Here is a 22,701-nt window from a genome sequence, read left to right as displayed (position 1 = left end):
ACACCGCCACTGCCCCAGGCATTCACTGCATGACCGAGAAACCCAGGCCCGGCCCACTTGACATCACTGCACATCCTTTGCAACCACAAAAGGAAAACGCTGGCAAAGATGAAAATAAAGGCAAGCCACAAACTGAAAGGAAAAGTGACCACAGCCACTACCACAGCTTTCCAGGTGGAAACCGATCCTAGGCACATAGGAGACTTCAGCTGCACACTACAGGCCCTAAAGCTGGCCCTGCAGCTGCCAGGGAACACCCAACACCCCTCCCCAACACACCTGGCCCCGACGCCTCTGACCCATCGCTTTCACAACCCACTACTGCCACTCTCCCCCGGCACACCGCTGCCACCACAATCCCCAACCACACGCACCCCAACAAAACGCTGCCCCGAGACCACCACAGCCACCAGCCCCGACTGGAAAGCACGGGCGGAAACTCCCAGCAATCAGAAAGCGATGAAGGGAAACCTGCCGCCATACAAAGCCCCAAGCCCCGCAGCACCCCAAGCACAGCCACCACCGGCACAACCAGCGCCACCCAGCCCCACCAGCCTCCTGCCCAGCACCACCCCACAGCACACACAGCCCCAGCATGGCTGCTGCGCCCACAGCCACACGGCCACGCCTGCCGCACGCAGCCACGGCCCTCCTGCTCCTCCTCACCGCTCTCGCCACCACCCTCGCCTGCCAACACCTCTGGACACACGACGACGCCTTCCCCGGCGACGCCCTGCGCCTCCTCCACGACATGGCTCCCAGCCACGCCCAGCCCTGCCACCTCCAAGAGCGGCCCTTCTTCCCCGACACCCTCCCGCACAACAACCTCCTCCCGCGCCAAGCCGCCGCCACCGCCCTGCGCATCCTCCAGCACCTCTTCCACACCCTCAGCACCAACGCCACCCGCCAGCACTGGCCCGCCCAGCCTCGCAGCGCCCTCCTCAACAAACTCCAGCACCACGTCCACCACCTCGAGCAATGCCTCCCCGACAACGCCGCGCTCTTCCAAGGACCACGCAACCCGCTGCTCACCATCAACAAGTACTTCAGTCGCATCCAGAGCTTCCTCCACGCCCACAACCACAGCGCCTGCGCCTGGGACCACGTCCGCCTCGAAGCTCGCGCCTCTTTACGGCACCTCCACAGCCTCACGCGCGCCATGCGCCGCTAGCACCAACGCCCACACACCAACCCACCCCCACGCCCCCACACCTGCGCCCCAAACCCACCTCACCCCCCCAACCTGGGACAACGGACACGGCTGGAAGCACCGCACGGCAACCGCAGCCTACAGCCACTGCGCCTGCATTCATACAGCCTCTCCCAGGGATTCGCACAAAGGACTTCCTCGACGTGGTTACACCGTGACTTGTTTATTTTATTTATTTATTTGTTCATTTATTTATTTGTTTGTTTGTTTGTTTATTTATTTATTCAGCTATTTATTCTTCTACTTACTCACTTCTATATGCCAGAAAAAATAAAGACCTAGGACAAAAATGCTCGCCACTGCCTCTCATCTCACTAGCACTGCAGCTACTCTTTGGGCCAGAGGACAACCGTCTCCACTCAACACCTACCCCCAGTCCTGCTCCAAACATCCTCTGCCCACTCTTCCACACGCCACTTGCCCAAGCATGATCCTGCAGCAACCCCTTTGGAAAAACACGGCCAAATTTTGGCCATCACCACCAAATAAAAACACCCCGAGGCTGTGCATTGGGGCCACTTTAGGATGCTTGTATCCCCAATCTTCTCTTGGTCTTGCAAATTGAGTTCTGCAGCTTTAAGACTGGGTCCAGGAGTCAAGGAGGAGGCAATAGGCGCTGAGTTTGTTATCACAGACTGCACTAGCTCCCCAGCATCCTTCACACTGACTGTGCTATGCACAGTGGACAGCTGCACAGAGGCTCTCCTTTGCTTTTGCTTACTTGTTCTGCCTAGCTGACGCCAAGAAGCTACCTGGACTCTGGCGGGTTTTTGGAGGGATTTTCTTTTATTTTACCTTATTTTTTTTTTTTAACCTTCTTCTCGGAGTTGTTCCAACCTGCTCCGGACTGAAAACCCAGAAGAGCCCCAGGAGCTCACAGCCGTGGCCCACTAGGTCTGGCCTGGGCTGCGGCATTTCCGGGCATCGGAGGGACTGAGAACAGACTGAGTGAGCCGGGCTGCGACCCACCAAAGGGACTCTTCTGAATTTGTCATCTCTTCGGAGCAGCAAGAGGCTTTGCGGTTTAGTACGTTCACTTTTGGGCTGGGAAGCGCTCTCCCGGTTAAATAAAGAGTTTATTTTCCACTTCTCTCCAAGGAAGTATTTCCTCAAACCAGCTGGGGGAGGGACTACTTGAATCTCTTTCCTAGACGGACCCCATTCAGAGGTTTCCTCCCAAAATTGCCCTAAACCACGACATGCCGGAAAGACACGCTGCAGCTCATCACTTTAAGCCATGCCGTACTCCAGCCATCCAATCCATGGATCAGCAACGAGGTCGTGTAGGACAGCGTCAAACCCTTTGCACAAGTCCAGGCACACCGGGTCACTCCCTCTGCCCCTAGCCACCAGTGCTGCCTAGCCCGAGCCACAGAACAACAAAACTTCCGGGAATGGCGAGCTTCCACTTCGCAAAGCCATCTTCCCTCCTACCAATCACCTCCTTGTTTTCCAGCCGTCTTAGCGGAATTTCTCTTTCCCGGAGAAGCAGCCTCATCATTTGGCCTGCAACAAAGCTCACACTCACTGCTCTGCAGTTCCCACGCTCTTCTGCTTTTCCCTTTGCAAAAACAGCCGTTGTATTTCCCTACTTCCACTTTCCAAGGACTTCAACTGACAAGCACCGCTTCCCAAAAATCATCCACCTTGGCCAAGCAACTCCATAGAACAATTCCCTCAGCACTCACGCGTGAATCTCATCAGGTCCCAATGCACGCCAACATATTCCGGTTCCCTCCGTGGGCTCAAACCTCATCCTATCCTACGCTGCCCTTGGCACCTTCATTCTTCATGCAGGGCTCCCACCCTTGGCCTTTGACGACTTCCGCACTGCGGCTGCAGCTCGCTGACACGCCAGGCTACAAACAACGGCTCATCTCCACAGCCTCTTTTCCCCAAAAGCCTAAAAGTTTCAAATTCCACACTCCACTCATAGCAACAATCCCACTATGTCCCCACAAGCCCCAGCCACATCATCCCCCACGCACATCTCAAAGCACCACCAATTCCTCTTCACCGCTCCCTGCATTTTGGGCCTTTCTTTAAAGACATCTGAAACTACCTGCAAATCTTCTCTACTCCAGCTGAAGAAGAAGCTCGGCTCCCCCAGCCTTTCTCACAAGTCATGTGCTCGGCTCCTCCCTGCATCTCCACAGCCATCCCCTCCAAGAGCTCCAGCCCTCCCGCTCACGAACTAAAGAGCCCTGAGCGGGACACGCTCTCCCAGGAGAGGCCTCTACCAATTCCAAAACACAACAGCACTTCTTTGACGGACGACAGTCGCCTTTCGCTCTCTGCTGCCTCATCCACGCAAGCAGGGCAAAAACAACCGTGCCCACGCACGGGGGCTCAACACGTGGGGCCACGGACACAAAGCAAGCAACGCACGAGCAGCAAAGCTCTTCCTCTTTTCCCACTCCTCCTTCGCTTTGCCTAGTTTTTTCATGTCTTGCTGGCTGACACTTCAGAATCCAAGAGTGCACCAAGGCAACCTCCGTGCAAGAACACTCTCACGGCTCCAAGGCCCATGCCCACAGACAGCCCCTTGCACACCGCCACTGCCCCAGGCATTCACTGCATGACCGAGAAACCCAGGCCCGGCCCACTTGACATCACTGCACATCCTTTGCAACCACAAAAGGAAAACGCTGGCAAAGATGAAAATAAAGGCAAGCCACAAACTGAAAGGAAAAGTGACCACAGCCACTACCACAGCTTTCCAGGTGGAAACCGATCCTAGGCACATAGGAGACTTCAGCTGCACACTACAGGCCCTAAAGCTGGCCCTGCAGCTGCAAGGGAACACCCAACACCCCTCCCCAACGCACCTGGCCCCGACGCCTCTGACCCATCGCTTTCACAACCCACTACTGCCACTCTCCCCCGGCACACCGCTGCCACCACAATCCCCAACCACACGCACCCCAACAAAACGCTGCCCCGAGACCACCACAGCCACCAGCCCCGACTGGAAAGCACGGGCGGAAACTCCCAGCAATCAGAAAGCGATGAAGGGAAACCTGCCGCCATACAAAGCCCCAAGCCCCGCAGCACCCCAAGCACAGCCACCACCGGCACAACCAGCGCCACCCAGCCCCACCAGCCTCCTGCCCAGCACCACCCCACAGCACACACAGCCCCAGCATGGCTGCTGCGCCCACAGCCACACGGCCACGCCTGCCGCACGCAGCCACGGCCCTCCTGCTCCTCCTCACCGCTCTCGCCACCACCCTCGCCTGCCAACACCTCTGGACACACGACGACGCCTTCCCCGGCGACGCCCTGCGCCTCCTCCACGACATGGCTCCCAGCCACGCCCAGCCCTGCCACCTCCAAGAGCGGCCCTTCTTCCCCGACACCCTCCCGCACAACAACCTCCTCCCGCGCCAAGCCGCCGCCACCGCCCTGCGCATCCTCCAGCACCTCTTCCACACCCTCAGCACCAACGCCACCCGCCAGCACTGGCCCGCCCAGCCTCGCAGCGCCCTCCTCAACAAACTCCAGCACCACGTCCACCACCTCGAGCAATGCCTCCCCGACAACGCCGCGCTCTTCCAAGGACCACGCAACCCGCTGCTCACCATCAACAAGTACTTCAGTCGCATCCAGAGCTTCCTCCACGCCCACAACCACAGCGCCTGCGCCTGGGACCACGTCCGCCTCGAAGCTCGCGCCTCTTTACGGCACCTCCACAGCCTCACGCGCGCCATGCGCCGCTAGCACCAACGCCCACACACCAACCCACCCCCACGCCCCCACACCTGCGCCCCAAACCCACCTCACCCCCCCAACCTGGGACAACGGACACGGCTGGAAGCACCGCACGGCAACCGCAGCCTACAGCCACTGCGCCTGCATTCATACAGCCTCTCCCAGGGATTCGCACAAAGGACTTCCTCGACGTGGTTACACCGTGACTTGTTTATTTTATTTATTTATTTGTTCATTTATTTATTTGTTTGTTTGTTTGTTTGTTTATTTATTTATTCAGCTATTTATTCTTCTACTTACTCACTTCTATATGCCAGAAAAAATAAAGACCTAGGACAAAAATGCTCGCCACTGCCTCTCATCTCACTAGCACTGCAGCTACTCTTTGGGCCAGAGGACAACCGTCTCCACTCAACACCTACCCCCAGTCCTGCTCCAAACATCCTCTGCCCACTCTTCCACACGCCACTTGCCCAAGCATGATCCTGCAGCAACCCCTTTGGAAAAACATGGCCAAATTTTGGCCATCACCACCAAATAAAAACACCCCGAGGCTGTGCATTGGGGCCACTTTAGGATGCTTGTATCCCCAATCTTCTCTTGGTCTTGCAAATTGAGTTCTGCAGCTTTAAGACTGGGTCCAGGAGTCAAGGAGGAGGCAATAGGCGCTGAGTTTGTTATCACAGACTGCACTAGCTCCCCAGCATCCTTCACACTGACTGTGCTATGCACAGTGGACAGCTGCACAGAGGCTCTCCTTTGCTTTTGCTTACTTGTTCTGCCTAGCTGACGCCAAGAAGCTACCTGGACTCTGGCGGGTTTTTGGAGGGATTTTCTTTTATTTTATCTTATTTTTTTTTTTTAACCTTCTTCTCGGAGTTGTTCCAACCTGCTCCGGACTGAAAACCCAGAAGAGCCCCAGGAGCTCACAGCCGTGGCCCACTAGGTCTGGCCTGGGCTGCGGCATTTCCGGGCATCGGAGGGACTGAGAACAGACTGAGTGAGCCGGGCTGCGACCCACCAAAGGGACTCTTCTGAATTTGTCACCTCTTCGGAGCAGCAAGAGGCTTTGCGGTTTAGTACGTTCACTTTTGGGCTGGGAAGCGCTCTCCCGGTTAAATAAAGAGTTTATTTTCCACTTCTCTCCAAGGAAGTATTTCCTCAAACCAGCTGGGGGAGGGACTACTTGAATCTCTTTCCTAGACGGACCCCATTCAGAGGTTTCCTCCCAAAATTGCCCTAAACCACGACATGCCGGAAAGACACGCTGCAGCTCATCACTTTAAGCCATGCCGTACTCCAGCCATCCAATCCATGGATCAGCAACGAGGTCGTGTAGGACAGCGTCAAACCCTTTGCACAAGTCCAGGCACACCGGGTCACTCCCTCTGCCCCTAGCCACCAGTGCTGCCTAGCCCGAGCCACAGAACAACAAAACTTCCGGGAATGGCGAGCTTCCACTTCGCAAAGCCATCTTCCCTCCTACCAATCACCTCCTTGTTTTCCAGCCGTCTTAGCGGAATTTCTCTTTCCCGGAGAAGCAGCCTCATCATTTGGCCTGCAACAAAGCTCACACTCACTGCTCTGCAGTTCCCACGCTCTTCTGCTTTTCCCTTTGCAAAAACAGCCGTTGTATTTCCCTACTTCCACTTTCCAAGGACTTCAACTGACAAGCACCGCTTCCCAAAAATCATCCACCTTGGCCAAGCAACTCCATAGAACAATTCCCTCAGCACTCACGCGTGAATCTCATCAGGTCCCAATGCACGCCAACATATTCCGGTTCCCTCCGTGGGCTCAAACCTCATCCTATCCTACGCTGCCCTTGGCACCTTCATTCTTCATGCAGGGCTCCCACCCTTGGCCTTTGACGACTTCCGCACTGCGGCTGCAGCTCGCTGACACGCCAGGCTACAAACAACGGCTCATCTCCACAGCCTCTTTTCCCCAAAAGCCTAAAAGTTTCAAATTCCACACTCCACTCATAGCAACAATCCCACTATGTCCCCACAAGCCCCAGCCACATCATCCCCCACGCACATCTCAAAGCACCACCAATTCCTCTTCACCGCTCCCTGCATTTTGGGCCTTTCTTTAAAGACATCTGAAACTACCTGCAAATCTTCTCTACTCCAGCTGAAGAAGAAGCTCGGCTCCCCCAGCCTTTCTCACAAGTCATGTGCTCGGCTCCTCCCTGCATCTCCACAGCCATCCCCTCCAAGAGCTCCAGCCCTCCCGCTCACGAACTAAAGAGCCCTGAGCGGGACACGCTCACCCAGGAGAGGCCACTACCAATTCCAAAACACAACAGCACTTCTTTGACGGACGACAGTCGCCTTTCGCTCTCTGCTGCCTCATCCACGCAAGCAGGGCAAAAACAACCGTGCCCACGCACGGGGGCTCAACACGTGGGGTCACGGACACAAAGCAAGCAACGCACGAGCAGCAAAGCTCTTCCTCTTTTCCCACTCCTCCTTCGCTTTGCCTAGTTTTTTCATGTCTTGCTGGCTGACACTTCAGAATCCAAGAGTGCACCAAGGCAACCTCCGTGCAAGAACACTCTCACGGCTCCAAGGCCCATGCCCACAGACAGCCCCTTGCACACCGCCACTGCCCCAGGCATTCACTGCATGACCGAGAAACCCAGGCCCGGCCCACTTGACATCACTGCACATCCTTTGCAACCACAAAAGGAAAACGCTGGCAAAGATGAAAATAAAGGCAAGCCACAAACTGAAAGGAAAAGTGACCACAGCCACTACCACAGCTTTCCAGGTGGAAACCGATCCTAGGCACATAGGAGACTTCAGCTGCACACTACAGGCCCTAAAGCTGGCCCTGCAGCTGCCAGGGAACACCCAACACCCCTCCCCAACACACCTGGCCCCGACGCCTCTGACCCATCGCTTTCACAACCCACTACTGCCACTCTCCCCCGGCACACCGCTGCCACCACAATCCCCAACCACACGCACCCCAACAAAACGCTGCCCCGAGACCACCACAGCCACCAGCCCCGACTGGAAAGCACGGGCGGAAACTCCCAGCAATCAGAAAGCGATGAAGGGAAACCTGCCGCCATACAAAGCCCCAAGCCCCGCAGCACCCCAAGCACAGCCACCACCGGCACAACCAGCGCCACCCAGCCCCACCAGCCTCCTGCCCAGCACCACCCCACAGCACACACAGCCCCAGCATGGCTGCTGCGCCCACAGCCACACGGCCACGCCTGCCGCACGCAGCCACGGCCCTCCTGCTCCTCCTCACCGCTCTCGCCACCACCCTCGCCTGCCAACACCTCTGGACACACGACGACGCCTTCCCCGGCGACGCCCTGCGCCTCCTCCACGACATGGCTCCCAGCCACGCCCAGCCCTGCCACCTCCAAGAGCGGCCCTTCTTCCCCGACACCCTCCCGCACAACAACCTCCTCCCGCGCCAAGCCGCCGCCACCGCCCTGCGCATCCTCCAGCACCTCTTCCACACCCTCAGCACCAACGCCACCCGCCAGCACTGGCCCGCCCAGCCTCGCAGCGCCCTCCTCAACAAACTCCAGCACCACGTCCACCACCTCGAGCAATGCCTCCCCGACAACGCCGCGCTCTTCCAAGGACCACGCAACCCGCTGCTCACCATCAACAAGTACTTCAGTCGCATCCAGAGCTTCCTCCACGCCCACAACCACAGCGCCTGCGCCTGGGACCACGTCCGCCTCGAAGCTCGCGCCTCTTTACGGCACCTCCACAGCCTCACGCGCGCCATGCGCCGCTAGCACCAACGCCCACACACCAACCCACCCCCACGCCCCCACACCTGCGCCCCAAACCCACCTCACCCCCCCAACCTGGGACAACGGACACGGCTGGAAGCACCGCACGGCAACCGCAGCCTACAGCCACTGCGCCTGCATTCATACAGCCTCTCCCAGGGATTCGCACAAAGGACTTCCTCGACGTGGTTACACCGTGACTTGTTTATTTTATTTATTTATTTGTTCATTTATTTGTTTGTTTGTTTGTTTGTTTGTTTATTTATTTATTCAGCTATTTATTCTTCTACTTACTCACTTCTATATGCCAGAAAAAATAAAGACCTAGGACAAAAATGCTCGCCACTGCCTCTCATCTCACTAGCACTGCAGCTACTCTTTGGGCCAGAGGACAACCGTCTCCACTCAACACCTACCCCCAGTCCTGCTCCAAACATCCTCTGCCCACTCTTCCACACGCCACTTGCCCAAGCATGATCCTGCAGCAACCCCTTTGGAAAAACACGGCCAAATTTTGGCCATCACCACCAAATAAAAACACCCCGAGGCTGTGCATTGGGGCCACTTTAGGATGCTTGTATCCCCAATCTTCTCTTGGTCTTGCAAATTGAGTTCTGCAGCTTTAAGACTGGGTCCAGGAGTCAAGGAGGAGGCAATAGGCGCTGAGTTTGTTATCACAGACTGCACTAGCTCCCCAGCATCCTTCACACTGACTGTGCTATGCACAGTGGACAGCTGCACAGAGGCTCTCCTTTGCTTTTGCTTACTTGTTCTGCCTAGCTGACGCCAAGAAGCTACCTGGACTCTGGCGGGTTTTTGGAGGGATTTTCTTTTATTTTATCTTATTTTTTTTTTTTAACCTTCTTCTCGGAGTTGTTCCAACCTGCTCCGGACTGAAAACCCAGAAGAGCCCCAGGAGCTCACAGCCGTGGCCCACTAGGTCTGGCCTGGGCTGCGGCATTTCCGGGCATCGGAGGGACTGAGAACAGACTGAGTGAGCCGGGCTGCGACCCACCAAAGGGACTCTTCTGAATTTGTCATCTCTTCGGAGCAGCAAGAAGCTTTGCGGTTTAGTACGTTCACTTTTGGGCTGGGAAGCGCTCTCCCGGTTAAATAAAGAGTTTATTTTCCACTTCTCTCCAAGGAAGTATTTCCTCAAACCAGCTGGGGGAGGGACTACTTGAATCTCTTTCCTAGACGGACCCCATTCAGAGGTTTCCTCCCAAAATTGCCCTAAACCACGACATGCCGGAAAGACACGCTGCAGCTCATCACTTTAAGCCATGCCGTACTCCAGCCATCCAATCCATGGATCAGCAACGAGGTCGTGTAGGACAGCGTCAAACCCTTTGCACAAGTCCAGGCACACCAGGTCACTCCCTCTGCCCCTAGCCACCAGTGCTGCCTAGCCCGAGCCACAGAACAACAAAACTTCCGGGAATGGCGAGCTTCCACTTCGCAAAGCCATCTTCCCTCCTACCAATCACCTCCTTGTTTTCCAGCCGTCTTAGCGGAATTTCTCTTTCCCGGAGAAGCAGCCTCATCGTTTGGCCTGCAACAAAGCTCACACTCACTGCTCTGCAGTTCCCACGCTCTTCTGCTTTTCCCTTTGCAAAAACAGCCGTCGTATTTCCCTACTTCCACTTTCCAAGGACTTCAACTGACAAGCACCGCTTCCCAAAAATCATCCACCTTGGCCAAGCAACTCCATAGAACAATTCCCTCAGCACTCACGCGTGAATCTCATCAGGTCCCAATGCACGCCAACATATTCCGGTTCCCTCCGTGGGCTCAAACCTCATCCTATCCTACGCTGCCCTTGGCACCTTCATTCTTCATGCAGGGCTCCCACCCTTGGCCTTTGACGACTTCCGCACTGCGGCTGCAGCTCGCTGACACGCCAGGCTACAAACAACGGCTCATCTCCACAGCCTCTTTTCCCCAAAAGCCTAAAAGTTTCAAATTCCACACTCCACTCATAGCAACAATCCCACTATGTCCCCACAAGCCCCAGCCACATCATCCCCCACGCACATCTCAAAGCACCACCAATTCCTCTTCACCGCTCCCTGCATTTTGGGCCTTTCTTTAAAGACATCTGAAACTACCTGCAAATCTTCTCTACTCCAGCTGAAGAAGAAGCTCGGCTCCCCCAGCCTTTCTCACAAGTCATGTGCTCGGCTCCTCCCTGCATCTCCACAGCCATCCCCTCCAAGAGCTCCAGCCCTCCCGCTCACGAACTAAAGAGCCCTGAGCGGGACACGCTCACCCAGGAGAGGCCACTACCAATTCCAAAACACAACAGCACTTCTTTGACGGACGACAGTCGCCTTTCGCTCTCTGCTGCCTCATCCACGCAAGCAGGGCAAAAACAACCGTGCCCACGCACGGGGGCTCAACACGTGGGGTCACGGACACAAAGCAAGCAACGCACGAGCAGCAAAGCTCTTCCTCTTTTCCCACTCCTCCTTCGCTTTGCCTAGTTTTTTCATGTCTTGCTGGCTGACACTTCAGAATCCAAGAGTGCACCAAGGCAACCTCCGTGCAAGAACACTCTCACGGCTCCAAGGCCCATGCCCACAGACAGCCCCTTGCACACCGCCACTGCCCCAGGCATTCACTGCATGACCGAGAAACCCAGGCCCGGCCCACTTGACATCACTGCACATCCTTTGCAACCACAAAAGGAAAACGCTGGCAAAGATGAAAATAAAGGCAAGCCACAAACTGAAAGGAAAAGTGACCACAGCCACTACCACAGCTTTCCAGGTGGAAACCGATCCTAGGCACATAGGAGACTTCAGCTGCACACTACAGGCCCTAAAGCTGGCCCTGCAGCTGCAAGGGAACACCCAACACCCCTCCCCAACACACCTGGCCCCGACGCCTCTGACCCATCGCTTTCACAACCCACTACTGCCACTCTCCCCCGGCACACCGCTGCCACCACAATCCCCAACCACACGCACCCCAACAAAACGCTGCCCCGAGACCACCACAGCCACCAGCCCCGACTGGAAAGCACGGGCGGAAACTCCCAGCAATCAGAAAGCGATGAAGGGAAACCTGCCGCCATACAAAGCCCCAAGCCCCGCAGCACCCCAAGCACAGCCACCACCGGCACAACCAGCGCCACCCAGCCCCACCAGCCTCCTGCCCAGCACCACCCCACAGCACACACAGCCCCAGCATGGCTGCTGCGCCCACAGCCACACGGCCACGCCTGCCGCACGCAGCCACGGCCCTCCTGCTCCTCCTCACCGCTCTCGCCACCACCCTCGCCTGCCAACACCTCTGGACACACGACGACGCCTTCCCCGGCGACGCCCTGCGCCTCCTCCACGACATGGCTCCCAGCCACGCCCAGCCCTGCCACCTCCAAGAGCGGCCCTTCTTCCCCGACACCCTCCCGCACAACAACCTCCTCCCGCGCCAAGCCGCCGCCACCGCCCTGCGCATCCTCCAGCACCTCTTCCACACCCTCAGCACCAACGCCACCCGCCAGCACTGGCCCGCCCAGCCTCGCAGCGCCCTCCTCAACAAACTCCAGCACCACGTCCACCACCTCGAGCAATGCCTCCCCGACAACGCCGCGCTCTTCCAAGGACCACGCAACCCGCTGCTCACCATCAACAAGTACTTCAGTCGCATCCAGAGCTTCCTCCACGCCCACAACCACAGCGCCTGCGCCTGGGACCACGTCCGCCTCGAAGCTCGCGCCTCTTTACGGCACCTCCACAGCCTCACGCGCGCCATGCGCCGCTAGCACCAACGCCCACACACCAACCCACCCCCACGCCCCCACACCTGCGCCCCAAACCCACCTCACCCCCCCAACCTGGGACAACGGACACGGCTGGAAGCACCGCACGGCAACCGCAGCCTACAGCCACTGCGCCTGCATTCATACAGCCTCTCCCAGGGATTCGCACAAAGGACTTCCTCGACGTGGTTACACCGTGACTTGTTTATTTTATTTATTTATTTGTTCATTTATTTATTTGTTTGTTTGTTTGTTTGTTTATTTATTTATTCAGCTATTTATTCTTCTACTTACTCACTTCTATATGCCAGAAAAAATAAAGACCTAGGACAAAAATGCTCGCCACTGCCTCTCATCTCACTAGCACTGCAGCTACTCTTTGGGCCAGAGGACAACCGTCTCCACTCAACACCTACCCCCAGTCCTGCTCCAAACATCCTCTGCCCACTCTTCCACACGCCACTTGCCCAAGCATGATCCTGCAGCAACCCCTTTGGAAAAACACGGCCAAATTTTGGCCATCACCACCAAATAAAAACACCCCGAGGCTGTGCATTGGGGCCACTTTAGGATGCTTGTATCCCCAATCTTCTCTTGGTCTTGCAAATTGAGTTCTGCAGCTTTAAGACTGGGTCCAGGAGTCAAGGAGGAGGCAATAGGCGCTGAGTTTGTTATCACAGACTGCACTAGCTCCCCAGCATCCTTCACACTGACTGTGCTATGCACAGTGGACAGCTGCACAGAGGCTCTCCTTTGCTTTTGCTTACTTGTTCTGCCTAGCTGACGCCAAGAAGCTACCTGGACTCTGGCGGGTTTTTGGAGGGATTTTCTTTTATTTTATCTTATTTTTTTTTTTTAACCTTCTTCTCGGAGTTGTTCCAACCTGCTCCGGACTGAAAACCCAGAAGAGCCCCAGGAGCTCACAGCCGTGGCCCACTAGGTCTGGCCTGGGCTGCGGCATTTCCGGGCATCGGAGGGACTGAGAACAGACTGAGTGAGCCGGGCTGCGACCCACCAAAGGGACTCTTCTGAATTTGTCATCTCTTCGGAGCAGCAAGAAGCTTTGCGGTTTAGTACGTTCACTTTTGGGCTGGGAAGCGCTCTCCCGGTTAAATAAAGAGTTTATTTTCCACTTCTCTCCAAGGAAGTATTTCCTCAAACCAGCTGGGGGAGGGACTACTTGAATCTCTTTCCTAGACGGACCCCATTCAGAGGTTTCCTCCCAAAATTGCCCTAAACCACGACATGCCGGAAAGACACGCTGCAGCTCATCACTTTAAGCCATGCCGTACTCCAGCCATCCAATCCATGGATCAGCAACGAGGTCGTGTAGGACAGCGTCAAACCCTTTGCACAAGTCCAGGCACACCAGGTCACTCCCTCTGCCCCTAGCCACCAGTGCTGCCTAGCCCGAGCCACAGAACAACAAAACTTCCGGGAATGGCGAGCTTCCACTTCGCAAAGCCATCTTCCCTCCTACCAATCACCTCCTTGTTTTCCAGCCGTCTTAGCGGAATTTCTCTTTCCCGGAGAAGCAGCCTCATCGTTTGGCCTGCAACAAAGCTCACACTCACTGCTCTGCAGTTCCCACGCTCTTCTGCTTTTCCCTTTGCAAAAACAGCCGTCGTATTTCCCTACTTCCACTTTCCAAGGACTTCAACTGACAAGCACCGCTTCCCAAAAATCATCCACCTTGGCCAAGCAACTCCATAGAACAATTCCCTCAGCACTCACGCGTGAATCTCATCAGGTCCCAATGCACGCCAACATATTCCGGTTCCCTCCGTGGGCTCAAACCTCATCCTATCCTACGCTGCCCTTGGCACCTTCATTCTTCATGCAGGGCTCCCACCCTTGGCCTTTGACGACTTCCGCACTGCGGCTGCAGCTCGCTGACACGCCAGGCTACAAACAACGGCTCATCTCCACAGCCTCTTTTCCCCAAAAGCCTAAAAGTTTCAAATTCCACACTCCACTCATAGCAACAATCCCACTATGTCCCCACAAGCCCCAGCCACATCATCCCCCACGCACATCTCAAAGCACCACCAATTCCTCTTCACCGCTCCCTGCATTTTGGGCCTTTCTTTAAAGACATCTGAAACTACCTGCAAATCTTCTCTACTCCAGCTGAAGAAGAAGCTCGGCTCCCCCAGCCTTTCTCACAAGTCATGTGCTCGGCTCCTCCCTGCATCTCCACAGCCATCCCCTCCAAGAGCTCCAGCCCTCCCGCTCACGAACTAAAGAGCCCTGAGCGGGACACGCTCTCCCAGGAGAGGCCTCTACCAATTCCAAAACACAACAGCACTTCTTTGACGGACGACAGTCGCCTTTCGCTCTCTGCTGCCTCATCCACGCAAGCAGGGCAAAAACAACCGTGCCCACGCACGGGGGCTCAACACGTGGGGTCACGGACACAAAGCAAGCAACGCACGAGCAGCAAAGCTCTTCCTCTTTTCCCACTCCTCCTTCGCTTTGCCTAGTTTTTTCATGTCTTGCTGGCTGACACTTCAGAATCCAAGAGTGCACCAAGGCAACCTCCGTGCAAGAACACTCTCACGGCTCCAAGGCCCATGCCCACAGACAGCCCCTTGCACACCGCCACTGCCCCAGGCATTCACTGCATGACCGAGAAACCCAGGCCCGGCCCACTTGACATCACTGCACATCCTTTGCAACCACAAAAGGAAAACGCTGGCAAAGATGAAAATAAAGGCAAGCCACAAACTGAAAGGAAAAGTGACCACAGCCACTACCACAGCTTTCCAGGTGGAAACCGATCCTAGGCACATAGGAGACTTCAGCTGCACACTACAGGCCCTAAAGCTGGCCCTGCAGCTGCAAGGGAACACCCAACACCCCTCCCCAACACACCTGGCCCCGACGCCTCTGACCCATCGCTTTCACAACCCACTACTGCCACTCTCCCCCGGCACACCGCTGCCACCACAATCCCCAACCACACGCACCCCAACAAAACGCTGCCCCGAGACCACCACAGCCACCAGCCCCGACTGGAAAGCACGGGCGGAAACTCCCAGCAATCAGAAAGCGATGAAGGGAAACCTGCCGCCATACAAAGCCCCAAGCCCCGCAGCACCCCAAGCACAGCCACCACCGGCACAACCAGCGCCACCCAGCCCCACCAGCCTCCTGCCCAGCACCACCCCACAGCACACACAGCCCCAGCATGGCTGCTGCGCCCACAGCCACACGGCCACGCCTGCCGCACGCAGCCACGGCCCTCCTGCTCCTCCTCACCGCTCTCGCCACCACCCTCGCCTGCCAACACCTCTGGACACACGACGACGCCTTCCCCGGCGACGCCCTGCGCCTCCTCCACGACATGGCTCCCAGCCACGCCCAGCCCTGCCACCTCCAAGAGCGGCCCTTCTTCCCCGACACCCTCCCGCACAACAACCTCCTCCCGCGCCAAGCCGCCGCCACCGCCCTGCGCATCCTCCAGCACCTCTTCCACACCCTCAGCACCAACGCCACCCGCCAGCACTGGCCCGCCCAGCCTCGCAGCGCCCTCCTCAACAAACTCCAGCACCACGTCCACCACCTCGAGCAATGCCTCCCCGACAACGCCGCGCTCTTCCAAGGACCACGCAACCCGCTGCTCACCATCAACAAGTACTTCAGTCGCATCCAGAGCTTCCTCCACGCCCACAACCACAGCGCCTGCGCCTGGGACCACGTCCGCCTCGAAGCTCGCGCCTCTTTACGGCACCTCCACAGCCTCACGCGCGCCATGCGCCGCTAGCACCAACGCCCACACACCAACCCACCCCCACGCCCCCACACCTGCGCCCCAAACCCACCTCACCCCCCCAACCTGGGACAACGGACACGGCTGGAAGCACCGCACGGCAACCGCAGCCTACAGCCACTGCGCCTGCATTCATACAGCCTCTCCCAGGGATTCGCACAAAGGACTTCCTCGACGTGGTTACACCGTGACTTGTTTATTTTATTTATTTATTTGTTCATTTATTTGTTTGTTTGTTTGTTTGTTTGTTTATTTATTTATTCAGCTATTTATTCTTCTACTTACTCACTTCTATATGCCAGAAAAAATAAAGACCTAGGACAAAAATGCTCGCCACTGCCTCTCATCTCACTAGCACTGCAGCTACTCTTTGGGCCAGAGGACAACCGTCTCCACTCAACACCTACCCCCAGTCCTGCTCCAAACATCCTCTGCCCACTCTTCCACACGCCACTTGCCCAAGCATGATCCTGCAGCAACCCCTTTGGAAAAACACGGCCAAATTTTGGCCATCACCACCAAATAAAAACACCCCGAGGCTGTGCATTGGGGCCACTTTAGGATGCTTGTATCCCCAATCTTCTCTTGGTCTTGCAAATTGAGTTCTGCAGCTTTAAGACTGGGTCCAGGAGTCAAGGAGGAGGCAATAGGCGCTGAGTTTGTTATCACAGACTGCACTAGCTCCCCAGCATCCTTCACACTGACTGTGCTATGCACAGTGGACAGCTGCACAGAGGCTCTCCTTTGCTTTTGCTTACTTGTTCTGCCTAGCTGACGCCAAGAAGCTACCTGGACTCTGGCGGGTTTTTGGAGGGATTTTCTTTTATTTTATCTTATTTTTTTTTTTTAACCTTCTTCTCGGAGTTGTTCCAACCTGCTCCGGACTGAAAACCCAGAAGAGCCCCAGGAGCTCACACCCGTGGCCCACTAGGTCTGGCCTGGGCTGCGGCATTTCCGGGCATCGGAGGGACTGAGAACAGACTGAGTGAGCCGGGCTGTGACCCACCAAAGGGACTCTTCTGAATTTGTCATCTCTTCGGAGCAGCAAGAGGCTTTGCGGTTTAGTACGTTCACTTTTGGGCTGGGAAGCGCTCTCCCGGTTAAATAAAGAGTTTATTTTCCACTTCTCTCCAAGGAAGTATTTCCTCAAACCAGCTGGGGGAGGGACTACTTGAATCTCTTTCCTAGACGGACCCCATTCAGAGGTTTCCTCCCAAAATTGCCCTAAACCACGACATGCCGGAAAGACACGCTGCAGCTCATCACTTTAAGCCATGCCGTACTCCAGCCATCCAATCCATGGATCAGCAACGAGGTCGTGTAGGACAGCGTCAAACCCTTTGCACAAGTCCAGGCACACCAGGTCACTCCCTCTGCCCCTAGCCACCAGTGCTGCCTAGCCCGAGCCACAGAACAACAAAACTTCCGGGAATGGCGAGCTTCCACTTCGCAAAGCCATCTTCCCTCCTACCAATCACCTCCTTGTTTTCCAGCCGTCTTAGCGGAATTTCTCTTTCCCGGAGAAGCAGCCTCATCATTTGGCCTGCAACAAAGCTCACACTCACTGCTCTGCAGTTCCCACGCTCTTCTGCTTTTCCCTTTGCAAAAACAGCCGTTGTATTTCCCTACTTCCACTTTCCAAGGACTTCAACTGACAAGCACCGCTTCCCAAAAATCATCCACCTTGGCCAAGCAACTCCATAGAACAATTCCCTCAGCACTCACGCGTGAATCTCATCAGGTCCCAATGCACGCCAACATATTCCGGTTCCCTCCGTGGGCTCAAACCTCATCCTATCCTACGCTGCCCTTGGCACCTTCATTCTTCATGCAGGGCTCCCACCCTTGGCCTTTGACGACTTCCGCACTGCGGCTGCAGCTCGCTGACACGCCAGGCTACAAACAACGGCTCATCTCCACAGCCTCTTTTCCCCAAAAGCCTAAAAGTTTCAAATTCCACACTCCACTCATAGCAACAATCCCACTATGTCCCCACAAGCCCCAGCCACATCATCCCCCACGCACATCTCAAAGCACCACCAATTCCTCTTCACCGCTCCCTGCATTTTGGGCCTTTCTTTAAAGACATCTGAAACTACCTGCAAATCTTCTCTACTCCAGCTGAAGAAGAAGCTCGGCTCCCCCAGCCTTTCTCACAAGTCATGTGCTCGGCTCCTCCCTGCATCTCCACAGCCATCCCCTCCAAGAGCTCCAGCCCTCCCGCTCACGAACTAAAGAGCCCTGAGCGGGACACGCTCTCCCAGGAGAGGCCTCTACCAATTCCAAAACACAACAGCACTTCTTTGACGGACGACAGTCGCCTTTCGCTCTCTGCTGCCTCATCCACGCAAGCAGGGCAAAAACAACCGTGCCCACGCACGGGGGCTCAACACGTGGGGTCACGGACACAAAGCAAGCAACGCACGAGCAGCAAAGCTCTTCCTCTTTTCCCACTCCTCCTTCGCTTTGCCTAGTTTTTTCATGTCTTGCTGGCTGACACTTCAGAATCCAAGAGTGCACCAAGGCAACCTCCGTGCAAGAACACTCTCACGGCTCCAAGGCCCATGCCCACAGACAGCCCCTTGCACACCGCCACTGCCCCAGGCATTCACTGCATGACCGAGAAACCCAGGCCCGGCCCACTTGACATCACTGCACATCCTTTGCAACCACAAAAGGAAAACGCTGGCAAAGATGAAAATAAAGGCAAGCCACAAACTGAAAGGAAAAGTGACCACAGCCACTACCACAGCTTTCCAGGTGGAAACCGATCCTAGGCACATAGGAGACTTCAGCTGCACACTACAGGCCCTAAAGCTGGCCCTGCAGCTGCAAGGGAACACCCAACACCCCTCCCCAACACACCTGGCCCCGACGCCTCTGACCCATCGCTTTCACAACCCACTACTGCCACTCTCCCCCGGCACACCGCTGCCACCACAATCCCCAACCACACGCACCCCAACAAAACGCTGCCCCGAGACCACCACAGCCACCAGCCCCGACTGGAAAGCACGGGCGGAAACTCCCAGCAATCAGAAAGCGATGAAGGGAAACCTGCCGCCATACAAAGCCCCAAGCCCCGCAGCACCCCAAGCACAGCCACCACCGGCACAACCAGCGCCACCCAGCCCCACCAGCCTCCTGCCCAGCACCACCCCACAGCACACACAGCCCCAGCATGGCTGCTGCGCCCACAGCCACACGGCCACGCCTGCCGCACGCAGCCACGGCCCTCCTGCTCCTCCTCACCGCTCTCGCCACCACCCTCGCCTGCCAACACCTCTGGACACACGACGACGCCTTCCCCGGCGACGCCCTGCGCCTCCTCCACGACATGGCTCCCAGCCACGCCCAGCCCTGCCACCTCCAAGAGCGGCCCTTCTTCCCCGACACCCTCCCGCACAACAACCTCCTCCCGCGCCAAGCCGCCGCCACCGCCCTGCGCATCCTCCAGCACCTCTTCCACACCCTCAGCACCAACGCCACCCGCCAGCACTGGCCCGCCCAGCCTCGCAGCGCCCTCCTCAACAAACTCCAGCACCACGTCCACCACCTCGAGCAATGCCTCCCCGACAACGCCGCGCTCTTCCAAGGACCACGCAACCCGCTGCTCACCATCAACAAGTACTTCAGTCGCATCCAGAGCTTCCTCCACGCCCACAACCACAGCGCCTGCGCCTGGGACCACGTCCGCCTCGAAGCTCGCGCCTCTTTACGGCACCTCCACAGCCTCACGCGCGCCATGCGCCGCTAGCACCAACGCCCACACACCAACCCACCCCCACGCCCCCACACCTGCGCCCCAAACCCACCTCACCCCCCCAACCTGGGACAACGGACACGGCTGGAAGCACCGCACGGCAACCGCAGCCTACAGCCACTGCGCCTGCATTCATACAGCCTCTCCCAGGGATTCGCACAAAGGACTTCCTCGACGTGGTTACACCGTGACTTGTTTATTTTATTTATTTATTTGTTCATTTATTTGTTTGTTTGTTTGTTTGTTTGTTTATTTATTTATTCAGCTATTTATTCTTCTACTTACTCACTTCTATATGCCAGAAAAAATAAAGACCTAGGACAAAAATGCTCGCCACTGCCTCTCATCTCACTAGCACTGCAGCTACTCTTTGGGCCAGAGGACAACCGTCTCCACTCAACACCTACCCCCAGTCCTGCTCCAAACATCCTCTGCCCACTCTTCCACACGCCACTTGCCCAAGCATGATCCTGCAGCAACCCCTTTGGAAAAACACGGCCAAATTTTGGCCATCACCACCAAATAAAAACACCCCGAGGCTGTGCATTGGGGCCACTTTAGGATGCTTGTATCCCCAATCTTCTCTTGGTCTTGCAAATTGAGTTCTGCAGCTTTAAGACTGGGTCCAGGAGTCAAGGAGGAGGCAATAGGCGCTGAGTTTGTTATCACAGACTGCACTAGCTCCCCAGCATCCTTCACACTGACTGTGCTATGCACAGTGGACAGCTGCACAGAGGCTCTCCTTTGCTTTTGCTTACTTGTTCTGCCTAGCTGACGCCAAGAAGCTACCTGGACTCTGGCGGGTTTTTGGAGGGATTTTCTTTTATTTTATCTTATTTTTTTTTTTTAACCTTCTTCTCGGAGTTGTTCCAACCTGCTCCGGACTGAAAACCCAGAAGAGCCCCAGGAGCTCACACCCGTGGCCCACTAGGTCTGGCCTGGGCTGCGGCATTTCCGGGCATCGGAGGGACTGAGAACAGACTGAGTGAGCCGGGCTGTGACCCACCAAAGGGACTCTTCTGAATTTGTCATCTCTTCGGAGCAGCAAGAGGCTTTGCGGTTTAGTACGTTCACTTTTGGGCTGGGAAGCGCTCTCCCGGTTAAATAAAGAGTTTATTTTCCACTTCTCTCCAAGGAAGTATTTCCTCAAACCAGCTGGGGGAGGGACTACTTGAATCTCTTTCCTAGACGGACCCCATTCAGAGGTTTCCTCCCAAAATTGCCCTAAACCACGACATGCCGGAAAGACACGCTGCAGCTCATCACTTTAAGCCATGCCGTACTCCAGCCATCCAATCCATGGATCAGCAACGAGGTCGTGTAGGACAGCGTCAAACCCTTTGCACAAGTCCAGGCACACCAGGTCACTCCCTCTGCCCCTAGCCACCAGTGCTGCCTAGCCCGAGCCACAGAACAACAAAACTTCCGGGAATGGCGAGCTTCCACTTCGCAAAGCCATCTTCCCTCCTACCAATCACCTCCTTGTTTTCCAGCCGTCTTAGCGGAATTTCTCTTTCCCGGAGAAGCAGCCTCATCATTTGGCCTGCAACAAAGCTCACACTCACTGCTCTGCAGTTCCCACGCTCTTCTGCTTTTCCCTTTGCAAAAACAGCCGTTGTATTTCCCTACTTCCACTTTCCAAGGACTTCAACTGACAAGCACCGCTTCCCAAAAATCATCCACCTTGGCCAAGCAACTCCATAGAACAATTCCCTCAGCACTCACGCGTGAATCTCATCAGGTCCCAATGCACGCCAACATATTCCGGTTCCCTCCGTGGGCTCAAACCTCATCCTATCCTACGCTGCCCTTGGCACCTTCATTCTTCATGCAGGGCTCCCACCCTTGGCCTTTGACGACTTCCGCACTGCGGCTGCAGCTCGCTGACACGCCAGGCTACAAACAACGGCTCATCTCCACAGCCTCTTTTCCCCAAAAGCCTAAAAGTTTCAAATTCCACACTCCACTCATAGCAACAATCCCACTATGTCCCCACAAGCCCCAGCCACATCATCCCCCACGCACATCTCAAAGCACCACCAATTCCTCTTCACCGCTCCCTGCATTTTGGGCCTTTCTTTAAAGACATCTGAAACTACCTGCAAATCTTCTCTACTCCAGCTGAAGAAGAAGCTCGGCTCCCCCAGCCTTTCTCACAAGTCATGTGCTCGGCTCCTCCCTGCATCTCCACAGCCATCCCCTCCAAGAGCTCCAGCCCTCCCGCTCACGAACTAAAGAGCCCTGAGCGGGACACGCTCTCCCAGGAGAGGCCTCTACCAATTCCAAAACACAACAGCACTTCTTTGACGGACGACAGTCGCCTTTCGCTCTCTGCTGCCTCATCCACGCAAGCAGGGCAAAAACAACCGTGCCCACGCACGGGGGCTCAACACGTGGGGTCACGGACACAAAGCAAGCAACGCACGAGCAGCAAAGCTCTTCCTCTTTTCCCACTCCTCCTTCGCTTTGCCTAGTTTTTTCATGTCTTGCTGGCTGACACTTCAGAATCCAAGAGTGCACCAAGGCAACCTCCGTGCAAGAACACTCTCACGGCTCCAAGGCCCATGCCCACAGACAGCCCCTTGCACACCGCCACTGCCCCAGGCATTCACTGCATGACCGAGAAACCCAGGCCCGGCCCACTTGACATCACTGCACATCCTTTGCAACCACAAAAGGAAAACGCTGGCAAAGATGAAAATAAAGGCAAGCC

The 22,701-nt window shown here is 56.1% G+C and overlaps 7 protein-coding genes across 40 annotated transcripts in view; 6 read left to right on the top strand and 1 right to left on the bottom strand.

Moving 5' to 3' along the window:
- The window catches only part of UBAP2 (ubiquitin associated protein 2), a 224,130-nt gene that overhangs the window by 29,650 nt on the left and 171,779 nt on the right, over positions 1-22,701 (bottom strand). The gene's annotated exons all lie outside the window — the stretch shown is intronic.
- Positions 596-1,171, top strand: LOC148219937 (interferon-like). The gene has a single exon (XM_088156312.1). It carries the CDS (start codon positions 596-598, stop codon positions 1,169-1,171), a length of 576 nt encoding a protein of 191 aa, XP_088012438.1.
- LOC148219936 (interferon-like) lies at positions 4,355-4,930 on the top strand. The gene has a single exon (XM_088156311.1). The coding sequence runs from the start codon at positions 4,355-4,357 to the stop codon at positions 4,928-4,930; it is 576 nt and encodes a 191-aa protein (XP_088012437.1).
- On the top strand, positions 8,118-8,693 carry LOC148219935 (interferon-like). Its single transcript, XM_088156310.1, has one exon. It carries the CDS (start codon positions 8,118-8,120, stop codon positions 8,691-8,693), a length of 576 nt encoding a protein of 191 aa, XP_088012436.1.
- On the top strand, positions 11,881-12,456 carry LOC148219934 (interferon-like). Its single transcript, XM_088156309.1, has one exon. It carries the CDS (start codon positions 11,881-11,883, stop codon positions 12,454-12,456), a length of 576 nt encoding a protein of 191 aa, XP_088012435.1.
- On the top strand, positions 15,644-16,219 carry LOC148219933 (interferon-like). Its single transcript, XM_088156308.1, has one exon. The coding sequence runs from the start codon at positions 15,644-15,646 to the stop codon at positions 16,217-16,219; it is 576 nt and encodes a 191-aa protein (XP_088012434.1).
- Positions 19,407-19,982, top strand: LOC148219932 (interferon-like). The gene has a single exon (XM_088156307.1). The coding sequence runs from the start codon at positions 19,407-19,409 to the stop codon at positions 19,980-19,982; it is 576 nt and encodes a 191-aa protein (XP_088012433.1).

Source organism: Sturnus vulgaris, chromosome Z (assembly GCF_052056855.1).
Source record: "Sturnus vulgaris isolate bStuVul1 chromosome Z, bStuVul1.hap1, whole genome shotgun sequence".
NCBI classification, from domain to species: domain Eukaryota; kingdom Metazoa; phylum Chordata; class Aves; order Passeriformes; family Sturnidae; genus Sturnus; species Sturnus vulgaris.
The sequence above is the reverse complement of the archived record's forward strand: the minus strand, read 5'-3'. Positions and strand labels throughout refer to the sequence as shown.